Consider the following 20,507-nt stretch of genomic DNA (forward strand, 5'->3'; position numbering starts at 1 on the left):
TGGTGTCCATCTCCAGTTGTACTGGAGCACATGACAACTTGCATTTTTATCCTGTACCCACAAGTTCTTGGTCAAAACTGCAAAGAAATATATCTGAGTAAAACAATTATTTTTAGACACTGCTGCTAAAATACAGTTCAATCTTCATTAATTAATTATAATTAAACAGGCACCCCACATGCTGCAAAGTGTGGCAGTCTAACCACAGTAACAAACATTGCTTCAGGTGGAGCTCCATGCAGAGGGATCTCTTCCCGTAGCTAAATTTGCTCTGGGATCTCTGCAATAAACTGAAGGCTACAATCAGGCAGCCTATGACTCATGCAATGCACCATTTCTAATGTCTTTTATGTGCAGAAATGAAAATAAAAGCAGATCTCTTGTTCCCAGAGCCCTGGAGGGGGGAGCCCTCACGACTCACACTGTTTTACAGACCCTTGGTCACTGAAGGGCCGACTGACACCCACGGCTGCAGAGCCTGTGGCAAAGGGAGTGGGAAACAAACAGCACTTCTTAACTCAAGTGTTTTATTCAAGCTGCAACCCCTCACAGCAGACACATTTCATAACTTCTAGATCTATGTTCACACAAAGATTGACAGAAAAAGCCAGCCTTGAAAGAAAACATGAAATCTTTTTAATGTTTATTTTTCCATGAAAAAGCTTTACAAGGAGAAAGAGGCTGCACAGGAGAAAGCGTACATTCTTTAATCACTGTTTATCTGTTGGTTTGATAGCCAAGGCTGACATTTCTTCTACAGTGTATTTATTTGTTCTCATAATATTACAGGACATTTACCCTTTATTTAAAAAGGATCATCATCTATGAATATTGTTAAGAAGAGCGAAGAATTTACTCAACCTAGATCAGCTGTAGATGCTTTCATTTTAATTCTTCTCATATTTTGTAACAAATGTAAACCACAATTTTAAAAATTCAGATATGTGAAAGGCTTTGCATCAAATGTAATGGAGAAACAAAGGTTTAGTGTCTCAAAGAACAGACAAAATTTTCCAATGCCTAAAACACACCACTAAAATTCTCAAGGAAGAAAATGAAACTCCTGTCTTTCCCCTTAAACCACCTGGAGACATTTTCTAAGGTGTTAAGTGCTGAAATGTGAATTTCCTCACTAGCATTGTACTGCTGGGCTTTTCAGATACCCCAGCAGCAGAACCGAAATAAGTTACAGGTTTTTAGTGAGATAACCTGACCCTTCTTGACTGCCCCCCTACACACAACCTTCTGCTGTGTAAAGCATCCTTGCTGATCTGTAGAACAGATGAAAACAACTCCAAAGCAAAGACCAGCTCTCCACCCCTCAAATACCAAGAGGCATCACCTCTGCCCCTTTAGATCAGTGCATGTTTCGCCTTCCATCTCGCTCAAACCACAATTCCAGCAAGCTGTTTGAAGTCTCCCTACCACATTTGTTCTGGAGTGTACAAAAGAGGTAACAATAGCTTCAGAAGTAAGCTCAAAAGATTGAGAAACAACCTGTTCTGAAGTATTTTGTAAGAAATGGAGTTTGACAAATAAGCACCTTACTTTCAAATTAATTCAATAACATGATGGAGAAGGAAAACTCTTCACAGTTTCAGAATTAGTAGAATTAAATCCTTCTGAAGCCTGCAAACCATGAAGGTTAAATACCTTATTTCAATCAGTACTCCAGTATTTCTGTAAAGAAACACTTTCAAGTATTGTTACAAAAGGCACTGATTTTTTTCTTCAGCCATCAAGATGTAATAAAAACACAGAATTTCTGTCACATTGGCCAAACTCCTGGCCCTAAAGATATATGCCACTAACTTGGAGCACCTGGATTTCACCCAGCCACTGTTCAACCACTACCTTCTTTTTCTTTATTGATTTTCTTACAAAAATCACATAGATCCATCACAGGTTTAATGATACAATGATTAATGGTACATTAATGGTAATGACAGAGAGGAGAACGTCTTAGTTGTTCTAGTGCTATTTTAAAAGTGAAAATGGACACTTCTAAAGCTAAATATTCAATAGATAAAATATTTAGCAATTTGTTTCCCCACTTTAATATCAATTCATTTTTAAAATCTGGAAACCAGATTTGGACATCTGATTCAAGCAACTCTCAGGACAGATTCCTTGAATGTATAAACCTGGTATTTCAGTTTAATCAAAAGTTTGGAAAATAGGCTTCTTTTTTTTTTTTTTTCCAATGGATTTAAAATCAAATTGGGAATTGCTGTTTTGCTTTCTATGAAGTCTGACAATGGCCAGATGGGTTGAATTTCTCAATCTCTAGTCAAAATGGGAAAGAATACACTGTGGAATATCTCCTGAGGCATGCTGAGTACAGAGCATTAAGTTAAGGCAGATGTATGAACAGGTTTTCTTCAAATGGGATTTCTTTAGCTCAAAATTGTCAATGTTTCAAAGGAACTAGGCAAGACTTACAAAATATTTGCAATTCTTTGGTTAGCCCTAGAGCCTGCAATTGGACAGAATTCCTTGGTATGCTTGAAAGCAAAGGACCACCAAAGAGGTAAATGAAGCAATATTTAATTATAGCTACACAAACATTCCTCTACTCATACCCAAGGCTCCCAGCTTCTCATCTGCAGTAGGAGTGCATTACCTGACAATAATTAAACAACCTGCAACAAGACAGCAAATTACATAACAGCTAAAATATTTAACCTATAGCAGCTAAAGTATTTAATCTCTAGCATCAACGTTTCCTGAAACCAAGAGCCATCAGAATTTCTGCACAGGCAACTCAAGTTTGATGGGATGCTCTGAGACAGCTACCAATAACTTCAGGACCTCAGTGGACAGGGCCAGAGGTAAAACTCCTAACAGTAGCTGCATGAGTGCAAAGCTTGATAAAGCAGACCTGAGGACATCATCTTACTCTAATGCTATCTAGAATTACTTGCTGTTTTCATCCCCATCCCTGAAGCAGGGGAGGGGCAAGGAGCTGGTGGAGGGAGTTACTCCTGCTTGGATCCCTCCACGGTAGCAAGATATGGGCTGCATATGTTCACTGTAGAAACTACAGGAGGAAAGGACAGACCAAAAAACCCAGCTAAAATCCCCCACAATTATATGACAAAGAAACTAAGATAAACTTGGAAACTCAATCATAGGTGTGATGAGTCCTGTACAGGAATGAATCCTAATCCTAAATGAGAGTAGTGACTTTATCTATAAAAGTACAAAAACTATAAAATATAGATCAGCTGCTTCTAACGGAAGACAGTAGTCAGATTTGGTTACATGAACATAATGGAATGTAATATACTAGACTATTGTTTTCAAATTAATGATCTCTTGTTGAATGCAAAAACAAATGTTGTGATTTAATTAAAAAATAGCCAGGTCTCACATTTTCAAAAATTACCTCCATTGTCACCATTCCTATACTTTGTTTGCTTGGGACAGAGAAAAGCTCTAATCCCTGACAAACCAACTTCAATAAAAATTGTAATGATAAATTCTGAATACTAAATGTTGGCTAATATAAATCAGTAATATTAACTGATTATATGAGCAAGTGACCTGGCAGATTTCAGTGGAGAATTTCTGGGGGTGACTGATGAGCTGCCGCGTGTGGAAAATTCTCCTTAGGTAGCACAACTGCAGCCTGGAGAACACAACGTGTCACAGCACATCTCACACATTCTACAACAAAGAAAATTTAATTTTGAGTTCACACTTCTGTGGGAGTGTAGCCTCAACGTGTCTTTGAGGTAAGTCAATGAATACCAGTGATTTAAAAAATTACAGATCTTAAGAATGTACATAAATCTCTGTTATTGTCTGCTAAACTAAAACTATTTAAAACAAAATCTATCACTCATAACTCTACAAAGTCAGACATTTAAAGCTTCCATGTACATAGAAAACTTTTTTAGGAAACAAAAATTCAAGACAATTTGTGGTCAATAATACCTCTATCTTTGCTAAAATAAATAGTCAATAATTAAAGGAACGAAAGGACATAGCCCTACATAAGAAGGAAAGACTCTTCATTTTCATCATCCCCCTCTGCTGAGCAAGAGGAAAGGAATAATTTTTTTTTATGTTCTCTCAACAAAACAGTTTTACTCATGGTTTCAATTACATTATTTTCCTATTTAAATAAAATCAGTGCATTAAGAATATATACAATATACTGGAAGCCATATGCACCTTTTCTCAGGATAAGCAGATAAGGCATTTACCTGATGCTATAAAACTACTTCCTCATGTTTACTCACCTGGTCTGTACTTGCTTGGTACCACACTACCACAGCATTATACCAACATAATGCTCTACAGGTGGGAGATAGGAGAGGCCAAACACAAACTGAAGAACTGCATCTAATAGAAAAGCTTAAAATTATATAAGAATCTAACACAAAAAGAAATCAACTAAAAATATATGCATAAAATATGTGCCCATCAATAGGTTCACACAGTCATCATCCCTACCCTTCCTTCAACAGAAGGGAGCAAACTACAGAAAAATATTACTGGATTCAAACAACATGAAAGAGCTATTAAAACAAACTATCCTCCCTCTTCGAAACCACATTATCTTTTTTCTAGTCTAATAAAAAATATTATACTGCAATTGAATAGAATTATTAAAAACATCTCATGGAACTATTAATACATCCATTCAAAACCAAAAGCTGTCCCAGAAATGCAAACACTACAACTAAAAAACTTTAAATGCCACTGAACTTGTTTCCATTTTACAAATCAACCATGACCAATACTCTTTAGAGACTTGCTATAGTCTTTTAATGCTTCATTAAGGTCTGCTGCAAAACCTGTTAAAGCCAGTACGAAAAGGCCTTGAATTGCAAACTTTTACTGTGAGACACAAATCTGGGAGTGCTAAGCCATTCCAATCTGCTTAGAATATTTGTATCAGGGAACATAAAAAAACTTAGCTCCCATACAAAGAGGTAGCTATCATCAATATATCTGATTTTTTTTTTTTATAGAATAATAACATTTCATATTTTTCTGCATCATATTTGGAAGATACTTTCTGGTACTTAGATTAATTTCTTGTAGTTTGTACATCCTATTCAGTTTGCCTGTCTGGTGAAATTTATGGCACTTGTTGCTTTACTGTAAGAGCAGCTTGTAAACCCCAGAGGAAGAAATGGAAATAGTATCCCTAAATATCATAAGCTCTAAAAAAAAAAACCCTGTGCTTTTCTAATCACAGAACATTCAAATATCTGTACACTCCAAGTGAAACAGAAGTAGTGACTCTGGGAATGTGCATCCGTATTTCTTGGACAAACAAAACTTTATGTTAGACTATAAGATTAAAGGCCAATCACACTGAACACAGAGACTGAAGACAGAGAGCAAGGAGAGAACGTTTAGATAGAAAATGTAACTACAATATTGTAATTAAACATTATACACTTTAGTTAAATAATGTGAGGAATACAGTCTTTCCCCTACAGCAATACATTAATTGAAAGTGTCAGTAACAAAACAGATTTTTGATTTTTTTCTTTAAATATTGGAATATAGGCAGAATTTGATGACCTGATCCAAATGAAATAGAAAAATATAATGTCATTCTAGCTGAAAGTTTGAGTTGGGGTTGTTCAGCCTGGAGAGACCTTCTAGAATCTTCCAGGACCTGAAGGAGCTACACGGGCTGGACAGAGACTTTTTAACAAAGGCATATAGGGATAGGACCAGGGGAATGGCTTCAAACTGAAAAGATTTGATATAGGGAAGAATTTCTTTCCTGTGAGGGTGCTCAGACACTGGCACAGGCTGCCCAGAGAAGCTGGGGATGCCAGATCCCTGAAAGTGTTCACAATCAGGCTGGGTGCAGCTCTGAATAACCTGCTCTAGTGGAAGGTGTCCCTGTCCACAGCAGGGGGTTGGAACAAAATGGCTTCAGTCCCCTTCCAACACAAACCATTCTATGATGGGACAAAAAGATCCATCTGAAGAATTACACATTCAAGGTAATTATGACAGTTCGGTTCGTTATTCTGAACTTCTGTACCTAATGCTTGTTTTTTTTCAGAGAGCAACAGAAAATCTGCAGGCTGTCTAGAAGCTGATTGAAGGTTTCCTGGCTACTATCCAAAGGTAAACAGACAAACAAAAAATTGTGAAAGACTGAATTTTACTAAAGTGTAAAAAATAATAAATGCCCAAATTAGTTTCTTTATCTTCATCCTTCCAACAGCATTTGCCATCTGTGAACAAAGAAGCAAAGCTTTTTCAGTCTTCAAAATGGCATGTGGGAATTGAGAGGCTTACACAAAGGGGCTGAAACAGTAAATTAGAAAAGTTGCTTGAAAACCAAACATAAGAAAAATAACATTTCAGCCCTTGCTCTACTGACAGGTGAGATAACAACCATTTCTGGTGCCACAAAGAACTCTCAGCTAGACTGGCATTTCAATGGAAGGAAGAACCACACCAGTCCATATGGTTTCCTTAAACAAAAGCATCTCTGGTTCATGACCAACATTTCAGTCAGCCCTTAAGTAAAAAAAAGCAACAACTGACAGCGGGGATTTACTAACAGGTGTCAGGAGTAATTGTTTTAGAAAAAACTATATAAAAAAATTATTTCACTACTGCACTTCCTAATATGTGTGACAATACTACCCTTCAACTTAAAATCTTTTCAGAACTGATCATCATGACCAGAGCACAGGGCCTAACCCAATTATGACGGAAACTCTTCCAGCTCAAGTAATAAACTTGCACCACTACTATCACCCTGCCCCTACTTATTATGGCAAATGGAGGGCATTTTATTTGCAAAACACTTAACCACCAAGGACAGAGTTTTGCAAGAGAGTTTTAAAGCGTCTTACTCAAAGATTAGGTTACCAGTGTTCCAGCAAAAGATCAGAAGCTCTAAACATAAATGTTAATAATCCATTATCAAGTATACAATTCTGGTTCAGTGGCCATTATAACAAATCCAAGGACTAACAGTGACTTCAAAAGACTCTGAATCAGACTTCAAGAGTGTAATATTCTTCATAATATTACGTATATGTAAGACAGAAGTCTTCAGAATAGTCTTTGCAGAGAAATAAAATAGGAGTGAATCACTCTGCTTGAAATGGTTGACATTTAATTTTTGCAGTGTAGATATTCAACTATTACCTACCACTTTCTATAAAATGTAAATTGTTATGTATCAGAAAAACTCCAGCATAGCTTTGTGGTGGTTATTTTATATACATATACACATTGCAGAGAGGCACATTCTTTGTTAAAAATCACCATGAAATTCTTCTGCAGGATCTTGAATGCTTCCTTTCACAGAAAATTTCCCATGAACCTTTGTTCTTCATGTAAGGCTGTCAATGTTGAGTTAAAGCAAAATATTCAGCTTCCATAAAACTAGAGCTGCACCTAGTTTAAGTTGTATTTTCAAAATAGTCTCATTACAGAAGCATAAGAATAAGCAAGATACTTCTTTTATAGACGGGAGAAAGAAACTTCCTTTTGACATTCTATTAAAATGTAATAAGGGCACAAAAGGAATTTTGAAATGTCCAAAATTATCTGCTATTACACCACTTACAGTGCAAAGATCTTACAGTAACATTACAAAGTAACACCAGCTCTTTCAAATGGACTCTAAAAATTGTTGCTCACTTCTTAAGAGTGGCAGACATCCAGTATGTTCACACTTGGCAAGAGTCTACAGTATTACAAAGTTATTGCTGCTACTGTTATGTAAAGAAATGAGGTTGTGATGATAAATTTTCCCATTAGACTGTAGGGAAAACTACTTCATTTTACCAAGCATATTATTTCTTAGCATTGTCATAAGCTCCAGAAAAAAACAGAGCGAATTTATCTATTTGTACTTTCTCCCATAGAAATGGTGGATAGCAAAATAAAGTGTGAAATCAGCTGGCTTTGTGTTAGTTAGTTACAAAGGTGTGTATCAGTTCCACTTGAGCTGAGCTGCCTTGGTCTGTGCCAGTGACCTGCAAGGGCTGGCTGAAGGAGACTCCTGCCATCATACAGGCACTGCTACCTTTGCTGCAGTAGTAGAGGCACGCTTTGATGGCCAGGGTGGCTTCAGCTGACACACAGCTCCCAGGCAACTGAAAAGGAATGACAGTTTGACAGGAAACATCCTTTATTTCTCCTGTCAGAAACTGTTCTTGCAGCAACCAGGTGTTATCTGCAAAAGAAGAACAGATTTTATCATTAGGGTGTTTAACACCATGTCTGAAAGCTACAGAAAACACTAATTCTACCTGTAGGACAAGAAGGACTTTCCACATGCAACATTAGAGGAAAATTCCTTCCTGATTTTTCCAGATGTGAACAGAAAAAAACCAAAAAAAAAGGGAAGTAATTTACAAATGCTTTATCAGTCATTTAAAGAAGGAGAGATCCATGGCTTTGCTTCAGAACTATAGGTGTATCTATACAGTACATCTTATTTAAATGCAATGGAACTGCAATTACTCCTATACACTCTTTAAAGGATATTAACATTTATTCTGATATGCACAAGCAAAACTTCTCAAATTAATGACTACTATACATTAGCATCAGAGATCTAAAACACCAGGTATGATATCTGCCATAAATTCATTAAACTGTAGGTAAAATGATGGCATTTCCAAACAGCAGTGTTGGTTTTATAGGTGGGCTGGTGCAATTTAGCAATGCTCAGGCTGACTGTTAGAATGAAACTTTATTTAAATATCTGAGAGTATGTGAACTAAAAAATGACCTGTTCACTACACACACCTTACTCATTGCACTGAGACATGAAACAATGCAGCATATATTAATTTAAGCAGAAAACAGTCTGCCAGGTGTTTGGCTTTTTGAATCTTTACACTCCAGCTGTTAAATGCATCAACTCTAAAAATCATGTACTGGATCATAAGGTCAAACAGGAACACAGGATGGGGAGGGACGTCTTGATTCATCAGACTGAGATATCTTGCACTGCAGGATGTGCTGATATCACCCTTCCCATCCTAACCAGGGACTTTACCTTCTGCTGTGATAAACCATGCACTGGGAGCTTCTTCATTCAGTTTTGAATCTGGAGGAAGAGTCAACTTTAACAAAAACTGAATTGTCTGGCCAGGAGCTACAGTTAGTGAAGGAAGTTGAACATTTGGTGCAGATTTAGGCAGTCGTGGAAGGTTTGTTATTTTATCCTTTTGCACAGGCAGGTTATCTGGAACATCACATGTTTCTGGCTTCAGGATAGGCAACTATCAGTAGAAATAAAACAAAATATGAATTTTCATTAGTACTGAAAATAAATGGGCTTTCACAACACAATCACAGTTTCAAAGTGACATCATATGGCTATTGGCCTAAAAATTTCTGACAGCATGCAACAATACTATGACAAAACAGAAAAAGGGAATAGAAAAAGGGAAGGACAAAATGTTTTCTTAAAATGAAAAAAGCCTGATTAAACCAATATAAACACAAAAAATCCCAAATAAAAGCAATATTTATTATTGAAGCCATAAAACCCACAACTACTTTATACTATCCCTTAATTTAAAATCTTTACAGTTGGATTATGTTTTTGCTTTGGATCAACTGTAAATGTATTTCTTTTTAGTTCCAGTGTTAAACTGCATGCTTCAGTAATAAAATCCAGGATTTTAACTATGCACATTGCACAGTAAAATAGAAGAGAATTTCCCAGAAAAGCCACCAACATGTTACATGATATGAAAATTTAAACACACATGGAGACTGTGTATTATTAAATTCAAGAAACATATGAGAAGATATTAGGAAGATTATGTCATAAATATATGTATATATATATTTTTTTAAAAAATAAGATAAAGTGTCATTGTAAGGTGGGCATGAGCACAGATTTGTTTATTCACAATCAAATAAAGCTGTGCTCAATTTTGACAGTGGTTTTGATTTGACAGCTTGAAAGCCCTTTATATATCTTGCTTTAAGTCACTGACCTCCCCAAATCATCTCCTACAGCTTAATTACAGGGCTTGGTAATTGATTTCACTTCCTTTTTTTACTAAGTGAAAATGCTTTTGAAATGCTTTTCATGGTGAAAACCTGGGCTGTACATTTTAATTAACCTTTTCTAGAGGGTTGCCACTTTCTGCTTTCCATGCAAAAGTTGTCTTTCTGAAGACTGAGGCTTTCAACAACTGTGCTAACAGGCAATGTTTATTTGCCTGATCATCACAAAACATCCTGTGGATACAACTATTGTACCCACAGTTAGCTGTCTCATTTTTATCACACTTGCTGAAGCCTGAAATAATAATTTATATCAAGAAACACCACTATCAGCTTGTTTAAGACGTATTACTTGCCATGGAAAGAATTTTTGTTTCCAAATCCAGCACTTTAATCTGATGATTATTTGTGTCTGCAACATACATCAGGCGGCCGTTTTCTTCAACACACAAACCTCCTGGTTCATTGAAAGCTGACTGGGTAAAGCTGGAACCAACAACATTGCCTGCTTCTCCTGTGCCTGCCAGGGTAGCACAGTTCTTCATCTTGGGATCCACAACCTTAATCTAGAATCAACAGAGGCACAGAAAGCTTCTCTGAGAAAACCCAGCCGGATTTAGATGTTCTCTATTATCTTATGTCCCACATTTCCAGTAGCCAGCACTGCTTTTTGAGTACCTCAGAATCCAGGTGTGCATCCTAGATGCTGTGTTATCACTCTTTACCAAGTGACATGTCCCATCTTACCCCACTCCCTCATGGACTTCACTTCTTCCTTTGGTTGTCATTCAGGGTTTCCTTCCATGATTTTGGAGGTACCTAACTCTCAGCTATAAAAGTATGCTGGATGACTTGTTTTTGTAAAGCTTGCTGCCTTTCTAGAAACATTTGCAAACAGTGAGAGAATAACAGAATTGGCAAGCTAACTTCTAGATTATTTTTCTTCTGAAAATAGATGGGGTTTTTTTTAAACAGAAAAAAAGTTTATAATATTTATTCAAGGTCTGAAACAAAATATCATTTGTCTTAAAATTTCAATAAGCATTTAGTGTTAGATACCTTACTCTTCAAATCAAACAGATTACTTCTCTTTCAATGCATGTAGTCAGTGTACAGTTAAAAACCTCCTAGACATGAATGTTTATATAACATCACATTAGAATAATCATGCAAAACAATGGTTCCTATGCCAGAGGAAGCTCCATGGAGGTAACTCATAATACTTCTCAAAACTTAGATGTCTTTTTTAAGGGAAAAACAAGTCCTTTTGTCCTCTCAGTTTTATCAAACATGCAATATTCCTGAAGAAGCCCTTCTAGCTCTTTTATTGTAGTTCAGCAACTTTGGGAAGGTACACAGAAAGTCTTTAGTCTGAACTGTAACTTGGCACTTTAAATTCACCTTCCCCAAGAGACCATCATATCAACACAGAAGAATGTGACTACAAAACAATGGTAAAGAGAAGGACCAAGGAAGGAAGGAAGGAAGGAAGGAAAAAGAACCCACAAAGGAACTTGTGTAATTAATTTCCTCAGTTTAACAGGACCAAGCAAAATCTGTCTATGTTACTAAAATAATTCTTTGTAATAATAAAAATTTTCAAATCTGTATATAACAAGTTACTGTACACCTACCTTATGATTATAGGAATCTGCCACATAGAGCAGCTTTCTTTTCTTGTCCCATGTTACTCCCAAGGGATGCTGCAGCTTTGCATTTATGCCTGCTCCATCCACATCACCAAAAGCAAACAAATTCTGAAAAATTATTTTATTTAATTAATAGATTTGATTATTCAATGTGGACATGAATTTAAATTATTTCAATTAAATGGAAATTAACTGACTTAAAAAAAAATCAAGATAATTTCAAAACAAGGATACTGAAACCTGGAAGCGTGGATCCTAACCACAGAAACAGAAACTCTCACATCTAAGTTACAAATATGAATCCAGCTGATTTAATGACCACACAATGCTCAATCAAATTGGCTATTTTAAGAATAAGTGAAGAATAAGTGAATTTCTTATTTAAGGAGCAACAGTCTGCACTACAACCTGAGCATCACAACTGCCACACATTTGCATTCCAAGCAGTGAAGTTAAGAAATTGATGGCCATGGAAACTGATTTACCCTCTCACCCCAAAAGTGGTTCCTCCAGGTCAGGCTTGAGGAATATTAGTAAGGCAGTGTGGGGAAGTTTGAGGTGATTACCAATGGGTCTCTCTCTCCTCCTACAAGGTGCTTCACTGCCCCGTCCTTGAGCGAGATGGTTCGCACGGTGCTGCTCTCGCTGTCGGCCACGAACAGGCAGTTCCAGGGCTCCTCTGGGGCCAGGGAGAGCCCCGAGGGCTGGGCAAACCCTGCCTTGTGTGGGTAAGCGTTGTTCCTGTTCTCCTCGTTCCCACTCCCAGCAAAGCGCAGGCAGACTCCTTTCTTTAAGTCACTAAAGGCAAATAGCACGCAATTTCAATCAGAAATTTGAAACAGCTCAGACAAGATGCATAAACAGAAGCTACAGAACAGGCACTTATGAGTTATAAAACCAACCTGAATACAGCAGTGAGGAATTACTCAATGCCTTTGTGCTAACTTTTGTATCACCTCAGCACATGATTCATTACTAGGTAACTCAGCAAATGCAAGGAAAAGTAACATTCAATTATATGAATGAACTTTACCAAGTCATAGCTGTATAGCTAAAATAGCATCTTTCATTTCATCTAACACATGTGGGAAAAGGAGGCAGACTTTTAAGCATATAAACCTTTAAACTAAATAATTTTGAGTTTAATTTGATTGTCTCTCTCTTTGGGATTTGAAAGCTGTTTATCAAGACAAGCAGCAATTTCACATTTCCCTTAGTCCAGTTGCTTACCTTCCCTTTGGTAGTTTTCCACCTTCCAGCATCAGTGCCCATATCTGATGAATGCCTGCCATTGCTATCCATAACACATCATCTTCCTGTGTCCCTGAAACTTTTAGAAAGGGACACAGAAAACCAGATTAAAAAAACCCCACTTTGGAAATGTTTTATAACATGAAGAAATCATCAAACCAATCTGCTGTCCCCCCGTTCCCACTCATCTTCCCCACAGGGGAAAAAAATATAACACAAGCTAAAAAACAGAGCAAGACAGAGAGAGAGAAAAAGAGAGAAGGTCTTTCTTTTACCAAAACTTGCTATTTTTCTTCTTTTCTTGCTATTTTATTCCCAGGGGTTTAAAAATCATGGCTTTAATATCCCTATCTGATAAAGGCAATGTTTCATGTGAGATTTGCTCTTTGCAACATTTTCTTATTGTGTCTGCTTCACATGTTTTTTTTTGATTCACACTAGCCAACAAATAAGTACCTATCTTTGCTAAGCATGGCTTTGGGGGATGCAATCTTGATTTTTTTTGCTACACAAGTGACAAAATTAGATACTCCAAAAAACTACTGGGAGTTGTTTACGGGTTTTGAAAGAAATAACCGTGGCAGTACCACTGTACACTATATACAAAGGACATCATGTTTTAAGCTAAGGGTAACTGATGCTTGCCCTGGAGAGCATCAACTGCAGTTTATTCAAGCAGTAAATGTGACCTGGGCGTTTCTGAATTTCCCCCTCAAGTAAGCACCCAGTTTCCAAGTTGTTCTCCCTTGGCATATGTAAATGTGCTGTCACAAATGCAAGATGCAGATCTGTGGAACAGTGACCTTCTGATCAAGAAGTGTTCAAGCATGTGTCAAGCAGCTATTTTTTTTCAACTTGAAGTATAAAACTACTATTCAGCAATCCAAATCTATAAATAACTACACAAATCTTGCCCAGATAATATTTCACAAAGAAAATTATACAAGTGGAAATTGAAGACAATATTTGTAGTCTATAGCTTTAAACATAATCACAGTACAGAAATAAAAAATGTCTGAAGACAGGTTGTGAAAGACAATGAAAAAACTCCCAACAACCCAAAACAAAAGAAATTTACATATCTTAGTCTTTCCTGAAAAATCTTAAGGAACAGAAAGTTAACATTCAAAAACTGCATTAAAATGAGGACAGTATTATCTTTTTAACACTGTCCCAAGTAGTTATAGACAACATCAACATGCTTTTTTCTACATAAATCTATTAGGTATTGGAATAACCATCAGCCACTCAAGAGAAAAATAATCTTCTAATTGCTCAGAGAAATTTTTTATTCACATGAACTTGTAAAACATTGTGCATCTCACAGCTGTTCCTGGAAACAATATCATGGATAATTCCATCCTCCCCACCCCCTCAAAAAAAAATAATATTTTGGTGTTTCAAACTAAAAGCAATGTTACGTGAAATGCTTGCAAGCATTTTAAATCTGACAAGTTAGTCAAAAAAATTAAATTACTACCACTCCCCCAACTGAGATCCTGCCATTCTTCTAATCCTAAATCTTTTCTACACTACACACTACAAGAGGGGAAAAGTGGAATCCTTCTTTCTCAAGAATTAATTTCCGTAAACTGTGAGCCCTCTTCAGAAAAATACTGGTATGATTTTAACAGAGCTTTTCTTCAGTATTTTCTGTTTCTTGGATCAATATACAAGTTCCCAAGACTGTTATCAAATTAACTCTGGTGACTTTTTTCTGCACCTTCCTGCGGCTCCATGTTTTTACATAAACTAGAGCTTCAAAAATGAAAGTCAAACTTGCGAAGTTCCTAAAAGTTTTTTCTTGATAAAAAAAAGGTTTGAAAATTGAGTTGCAAAACACACATTTTATAAATTACCAGAAATGCTACCTAAGTACCAACAATGCCAAAACCACTCCAGTATAAAAAATGAAAACAACATGTCCCTATCCCAATTACTTCTCGATTAGAGTTCATTTCTAAGAGATTTAAATTGAGAAAATAGATTATGAAATCATTTTGCTCTTTCCTATACAGTAACTTCTCAGCTTCAGGATTTTCTATTTCCATTATGCAGATTTTGCACTTTGAGATGTTACTATTCTAAGTACCCCAGAATGAAAACTGTTAAAATCACTGGTCTATTCAGAAAGTGAGCTTTTTTATCTTGCTATGCTATGCAATTCATTCTGAGTTATCTCAGAAAGTTCTGTTAATTATTTAATATTCACTTTATCCACCAATTAAATGAAGGAGTAAGACTTGAACTGAGTACTGTTGAAAATCTGTTCCATTCATCTATCCAGTTCCCTGATACCACAGACTGAAACTCCCCTGTGACACCTAGATGTTGAAAAATTGAAAAGGCTTCTTACTCTAATTCTGCACCCAGCAAGATGTATGAAGTGTGAGACAAAAGTATCAATATTAAATTCAAATTTTACTGAATATGTAAGATTGATAGAAGATCTCTACTTCAACTAGAGAATAAGGCAGTAAAAATGGGTAAGAGCTCTCTAACTGTCATAAATTTTAACACAAATATTTTCTACCGGATGGCCACTGGAACAAAGAGAATGGATGCAAACATGGAAACAGCACAAGCTCTTTCTGAAATTCAGAGTCAGAGCTTTAATAAAAAAAATTACACAACCCCAGAAAATGAAAACAAATGCTACATAGCAAAGGTATTTTTTCACACAATAGTCCTCACATGGTTTAATGCTTTATGTTCTGATACAAATGACAGAAAAATATTTTCTTTCACGATAGAACAGTTTGAGGATATCACCACTGTCATCCTTGTACAGTTCTCACAGGAGAAGGGGGCCAGGAAGAGCCAGAATGCTAAAGTTATGGTAATGTCATCATTATAACAACTCCTTATCACCCATGAATGGAAAGTATTTATTTCTAAAGAATTTATAATAAAACAACACAAGAGAGCAAAGCAATTCTCTTACATTTATTCAATTAAACGCCACATTCCAACCCATCTTGTGCTGTTTTAAAAATGCAGAGTAGTTTCTCCTTATTAGGGTATGTGCTTTCTTGTCTCTGGTGTGCGTGTATGCAAGCGAGGTATGGATTGTAAATGGGATATCCTCGTGTTTTAAACATTCACTAATAGCGAGCTACAGCTCTGAGTGCACAAACATTCCCCATTAGATGATGCCTCAGTTATTGTACAATGCTGCAGCTCCTGAATCTGCATCTGCTATATCTGCATGTTAAGAATTCACAGTACTGTCTGTACACAGGCACATCTTTGAACAATCAGAACACTGTTGACCATTACTGGTGAGTCAATCTGAATGCACAGAATTACTTTGGCACCAGTCAGGAGCAGTATCTGTTTGAAGGGATTCCATTCCCAGGACTACCCACACTTCCAGCTTCTCTGTCTGGGACTGCATGCTTACTTCCAGACTGGGAATTAAAAGCCTGGGAATCAAAGTTACATTTTGTGGCTGGCACCACTGACATTTTCTAAATAGACTGAAGTCTGAAAATATTATTCCTGTCTACTAATTTTATCTTTGAAGAAATAAAAAGAACCAAGGAAGAAGTCTGTTGGTACACTCATCCTCTGCAAATTCTCAAGAAGCAAAAGGGGCTACACACCACACCCTGCAGTTCACAGACAGGCACATGCACAGTGAATGTATGTATCACCTGCTCTTCAGTCAGTAGAAGTTCAGCAAATTAAATGCAAATGTGACAGAAGAATAGAGAATCACTGTTCTTCAGTGAGACACAAACAGCAAAGCTCCAAAGGAATGCTTTATCAGTGAAGCCTTTACCACGTACACATCATCCTATCTGGATAACTAAAAATCAATATTCTAATTTTTTATTTTTTTTGTTTTGCTACCTGGCACTCTTTCACATAGTGTTACATCATGCAAACAGCACGACCCTTTATGAAACAAAATGCTTCTGGAATTTTCCTCCTTAGTTAACATACCTTCCTTCTCATTAAGGGGAATCCTTGAATTTAGATACCAAGGGGGTTTCATACAGCGGAGGTAAAAAGGAGCTAGAAATTATGACTGTAATGAAGTAATTTTTATTTCTTTCCCAAATTTTCTAACTCAGGTCTCCTAACTGTAATGGCAGTAAATATTTTTTAAAAAATTCCCAAGCAGAAGAGATAGTATTTGCAAACATGAAAGAACTAATTTGGACATTGTAACTACAAAAGGAGTCAAGTCTGTTTATGTGTTTTACTCATTCCTAATTAAGCACAGCAAACACACACACACACACTTGAGGGTAGTTCAGCACCATGGTCTCCCTGTACTTCCAACACCTGCATTCCACATGCAAAAGCACTTCCAGCCTCAAATGGTAACAGTTAAAAAAATGTGTCTCCTGATCCCAGCATGCCTGACAAAGCCTAAGATGCATTAAGATGGGTATTTTCAGCAGTTTTGCATCTGAAAGTAAGAACTGATATGCCAACTATTCTTTAGAAATTTGATTAGTATTTTAAGTTTCTTTTTTGGTGAACATAAATTTGATTCACAGAATCAGACTATAGTCTGTGGAGCAAAGAGAATGAGAGCCATCACTCCATGTAAAAATATAATACTTTTTTTACAGAAGACAATTTCAAGTCATGAACTTCAAAACTATTTTGACACCTCTTAGGAAGGCAACTCTGCTAATCCAACTGCTTCTTTTTTACTGCAGAAAGTAATCACTATCATTATGCATTTTGTCAAAACACAGAGAAGTCCAACTTAGAAAAGCAGCCTGTCAAACTAAATTGAGTAAGATTACTGTTGAATACTCAGTCACTACTCTCATTATATCCTTATGTCAAGACTTCAGCCTTTGTGTCACAGGCATGATTATACTAAAATATTGACATAAGTACCTCATTTCTTCAGCTGTTTCTATAATGAACATGTCAAATACTAATCAATTTTGTTACTATTACTATTCAGCAATACTCATAAACCCAAAGTAAGATGGGGTAAGGTCCTGCTTCACTGCAATCCTGACCTGTAACTTCCCAATTTCTTATTTCTCTCTTATTTTTTACCTAAACCAGTTCTTACATAGGAATAAAACCTATTATAACTCTTTCACTTTACTTCACCCCTCTCTTTAATGAAGTTACTTCTTTGAAACTCCAAGAATCTAAAATAAAAAATAATGGTTATTTACAAGTACTTCAGGATCCAGTTCAAAAGAAAAGAAAGACAATGCAGGTTTGTGTCAGTGACATCTCTTAACCATGATTTCTGTGGAACTAAACTTGTACAACGGCAAAGCCAAACGGGGTATCCTTGAATTTGTACTTCCTATATGAAACTGCTAAAGAGATGAGCAGGCCCTTTGCATTCCAAGTAAATCCACATTGCTATATCATGAAGTCATATCACATATGCAACAGATCTTTGGAAGAATTCTTGCTTTGCTTTGTCCAGAAAAATGGTTCCAAATTAAATCCTGATGATAGCAAAAGCAGCTCCTTTATTTTCAGCTATTACCCAGGAAAATTCCTTTCACAGGACAGTGACGGCCAGAGCCTCAATGACAGAATGAGACCAGATTAGAAGGAAAAGGGATGACATGTAGAAGAAAGCATCCCTTCAAGAGTTCAGATATAAACACTTCATGTATGATCCTGAGCTCAAGCAGGAAATGCTAATAGCTTACTGCTTAAGTGATTTTTAATTTTTTTTTTACATTATGAAAGAATCACCATGAGTAATACAGGAAAAAAAAAAGTGTTTGCTCTGGAATGCAGTGGTACCAAATAACTCTCTAGCAAAAACACAGAGAAGGATGAAAAATATCTTACATACTTTTGCCTTTTAAGGGCTATAAAAGTTGCACCAGTATGATATGGTACTGTACTTTCATTTAAATCATATCTACATAATACTTAAATTGACGTAAAAATTTCCAACAAGTTTACTGAAAGCATGGTCAATACTGTACTTGGGAGCTTCTATAAATAGATTACAATCATGCAGTTTAAGGCCAGATTTTGGAATGTGAAACACACGGTTATGTCACCAAGCACAGGTCATTGTCTTGCTCCTTCCAGCAAGAATGCAGCTATCAAGAACATTTCATGCTCAAATCAACTGTGCATTAAAGTATCACTTGCTTTCAACACCCACTAAATAAAAATAGAAGGGCACAACAGAGAAAGCTAAAAAAGCACACAGTAATTTTGTAATGTATTTTTAAGCTGCTGTCCCTCCCCTTCTATTTCCCATACAATCTATGTCAATGCAAATTTCAGCACAACCTCAGCAAAGCCAGAATTTAATCCATGGAGTTCATTCAAGAATTTTAACAGGAAGGTAAAATACAAGCTCAGTGGCCACAACTACAAAAAATAAAAAAGATTACAAGGAAGAATACTCTGTCTGAATCCTACCATCTGGTTTGTCTCCATTAACTCCCCGACCTCAAAGGCAGACATTTGTGCCAAATTTTGTTTAAATGGTGTTTCACACTCACTCATTCTCTGTCTCAGATTTCAGCATCGGTATAAAACAGAGCAACAAAGCCTACTTAGGAAAATACTACGTGGACACTTAAAATAATGCTATATAGAATCAGTTCTGAATATTAACTCAGAATATCCACCTCCTCAAAGTTTTTCTCAGTATTTTCCATTTCTCAACCACCTACATATTAAGGTTTTAAAGATTTTCTTATTTTCAGTTGGTCAATACATACTCTAAACCATATATAGGAGCAAACTTGAAATGTCAATGATGGTGGAAAAATCTTTCTCTTAAGAGGCAGCCTTTGCCCTTTGAGACTTTGAAAAAGGTCAGCATAAGCTGTTTAATACTATCCAGTGTAGTACATAACCTGCTTAAACATTTCAACTTCCTTTTTCTCCCTTTCATGCTTTGGATAACAGGGCTTTCAACACTGAAAGGAAACTCCTGGAAGCATCACTTGTTTAAAAATTATAAAATCCATATTTAAAAAAAAAAACCTATAAATCTATCTTCTGAAACTGCACAGAGTTTAAGCTGCATAGATCTAAGAAAAATGGGAAGGTATGGTGTTATTTCCCACATGCCACACCAGCTAACACAAAAGTCAAATTTCTAAAATTTGTAATAATGAACCTATGTTTGTTGAAGTGCATGTTAATTCCTGCAACTTGCACAGAGAGGTATAGGGATATGTAAAAAAAGGGACACTGTTGTGTGGGTGCAGACAAAAATTTTTGAAACTCTCATAAATTACTTCATCCATCCAAATGCCTAAACAGACACTGGCAGACCAGTTTTAATATTTAACAACAGGGTATAAGCACTCTGAGAGGCACAAGTGCACTCTATCCTATACTGCAGAGTAACAGAAGATCCCACTATGCCCAAGCAAGTTGTAACTCAGCAATTTGCAACTCAACAATGCAACCTTGGCAAACTCTGCTGCATTGCTGACAAACTATGATGATGTATGTGAGAAACTATTTGATGTCTGGCAACAAACTTAAAGAAGTCACTGCAGCTTATGACAGTGCAAAATGCTTGCTAGATATGCACTGCAGCCCTGGTTCCCCATGCTCCAGGATTGTTAACAGATTCCTGTTAACAATCCATTCAATATCTCTCCACTTTTACAAATCTCTCTGGTTATAATTTTCTGAAGAATTTTAGAA

The 20,507-nt window shown here is 36.4% G+C and overlaps 1 protein-coding gene across 5 annotated transcripts in view; it reads right to left on the minus strand.

Annotated features, from left to right (window-relative positions):
• Nucleotides 1-613: 613 nt before the first annotated feature.
• NHLRC2 (NHL repeat containing 2) overlaps nt 614-20,507 on the minus strand; it is a 32,516-nt gene continuing 12,622 nt past the window's right edge. Inside the window, exons 6-13 of one of the 5 annotated variants that reach the window (XR_015290181.1) lie at nt 12,855-12,954; nt 12,191-12,422; nt 11,610-11,732; nt 10,332-10,541; nt 9,011-9,236; nt 7,148-8,179; nt 4,248-4,350; nt 614-2,642 (exon numbers count right to left, since the gene is read on the minus strand). Coding sequence is in view for 1 of the 5 variants with exons in the window: in XM_086900945.1 (XP_086757071.1) it covers nt 7,914-8,179; nt 9,011-9,236; nt 10,332-10,541; nt 11,610-11,732; nt 12,191-12,422; nt 12,855-12,954 (1,157 nt within the window). In the remaining 4 variants the exon portion in view is untranslated. Of the gene's footprint in view, nt 8,180-9,010; nt 9,237-10,331; nt 10,542-11,609; nt 11,733-12,190; nt 12,423-12,854; nt 12,955-20,507 lie in introns of all 5 variants that reach the window. The other 4 variants (XR_015290180.1, XR_015290179.1, XR_015290178.1 and 1 more) reach the window with 4 other exon arrangements.

This window comes from Cyanistes caeruleus, chromosome 8, assembly GCF_971803275.1.
Source record: "Cyanistes caeruleus chromosome 8, bCyaCae1.hap1.1, whole genome shotgun sequence".
Lineage (NCBI taxonomy): Eukaryota > Metazoa > Chordata > Aves > Passeriformes > Paridae > Cyanistes > Cyanistes caeruleus.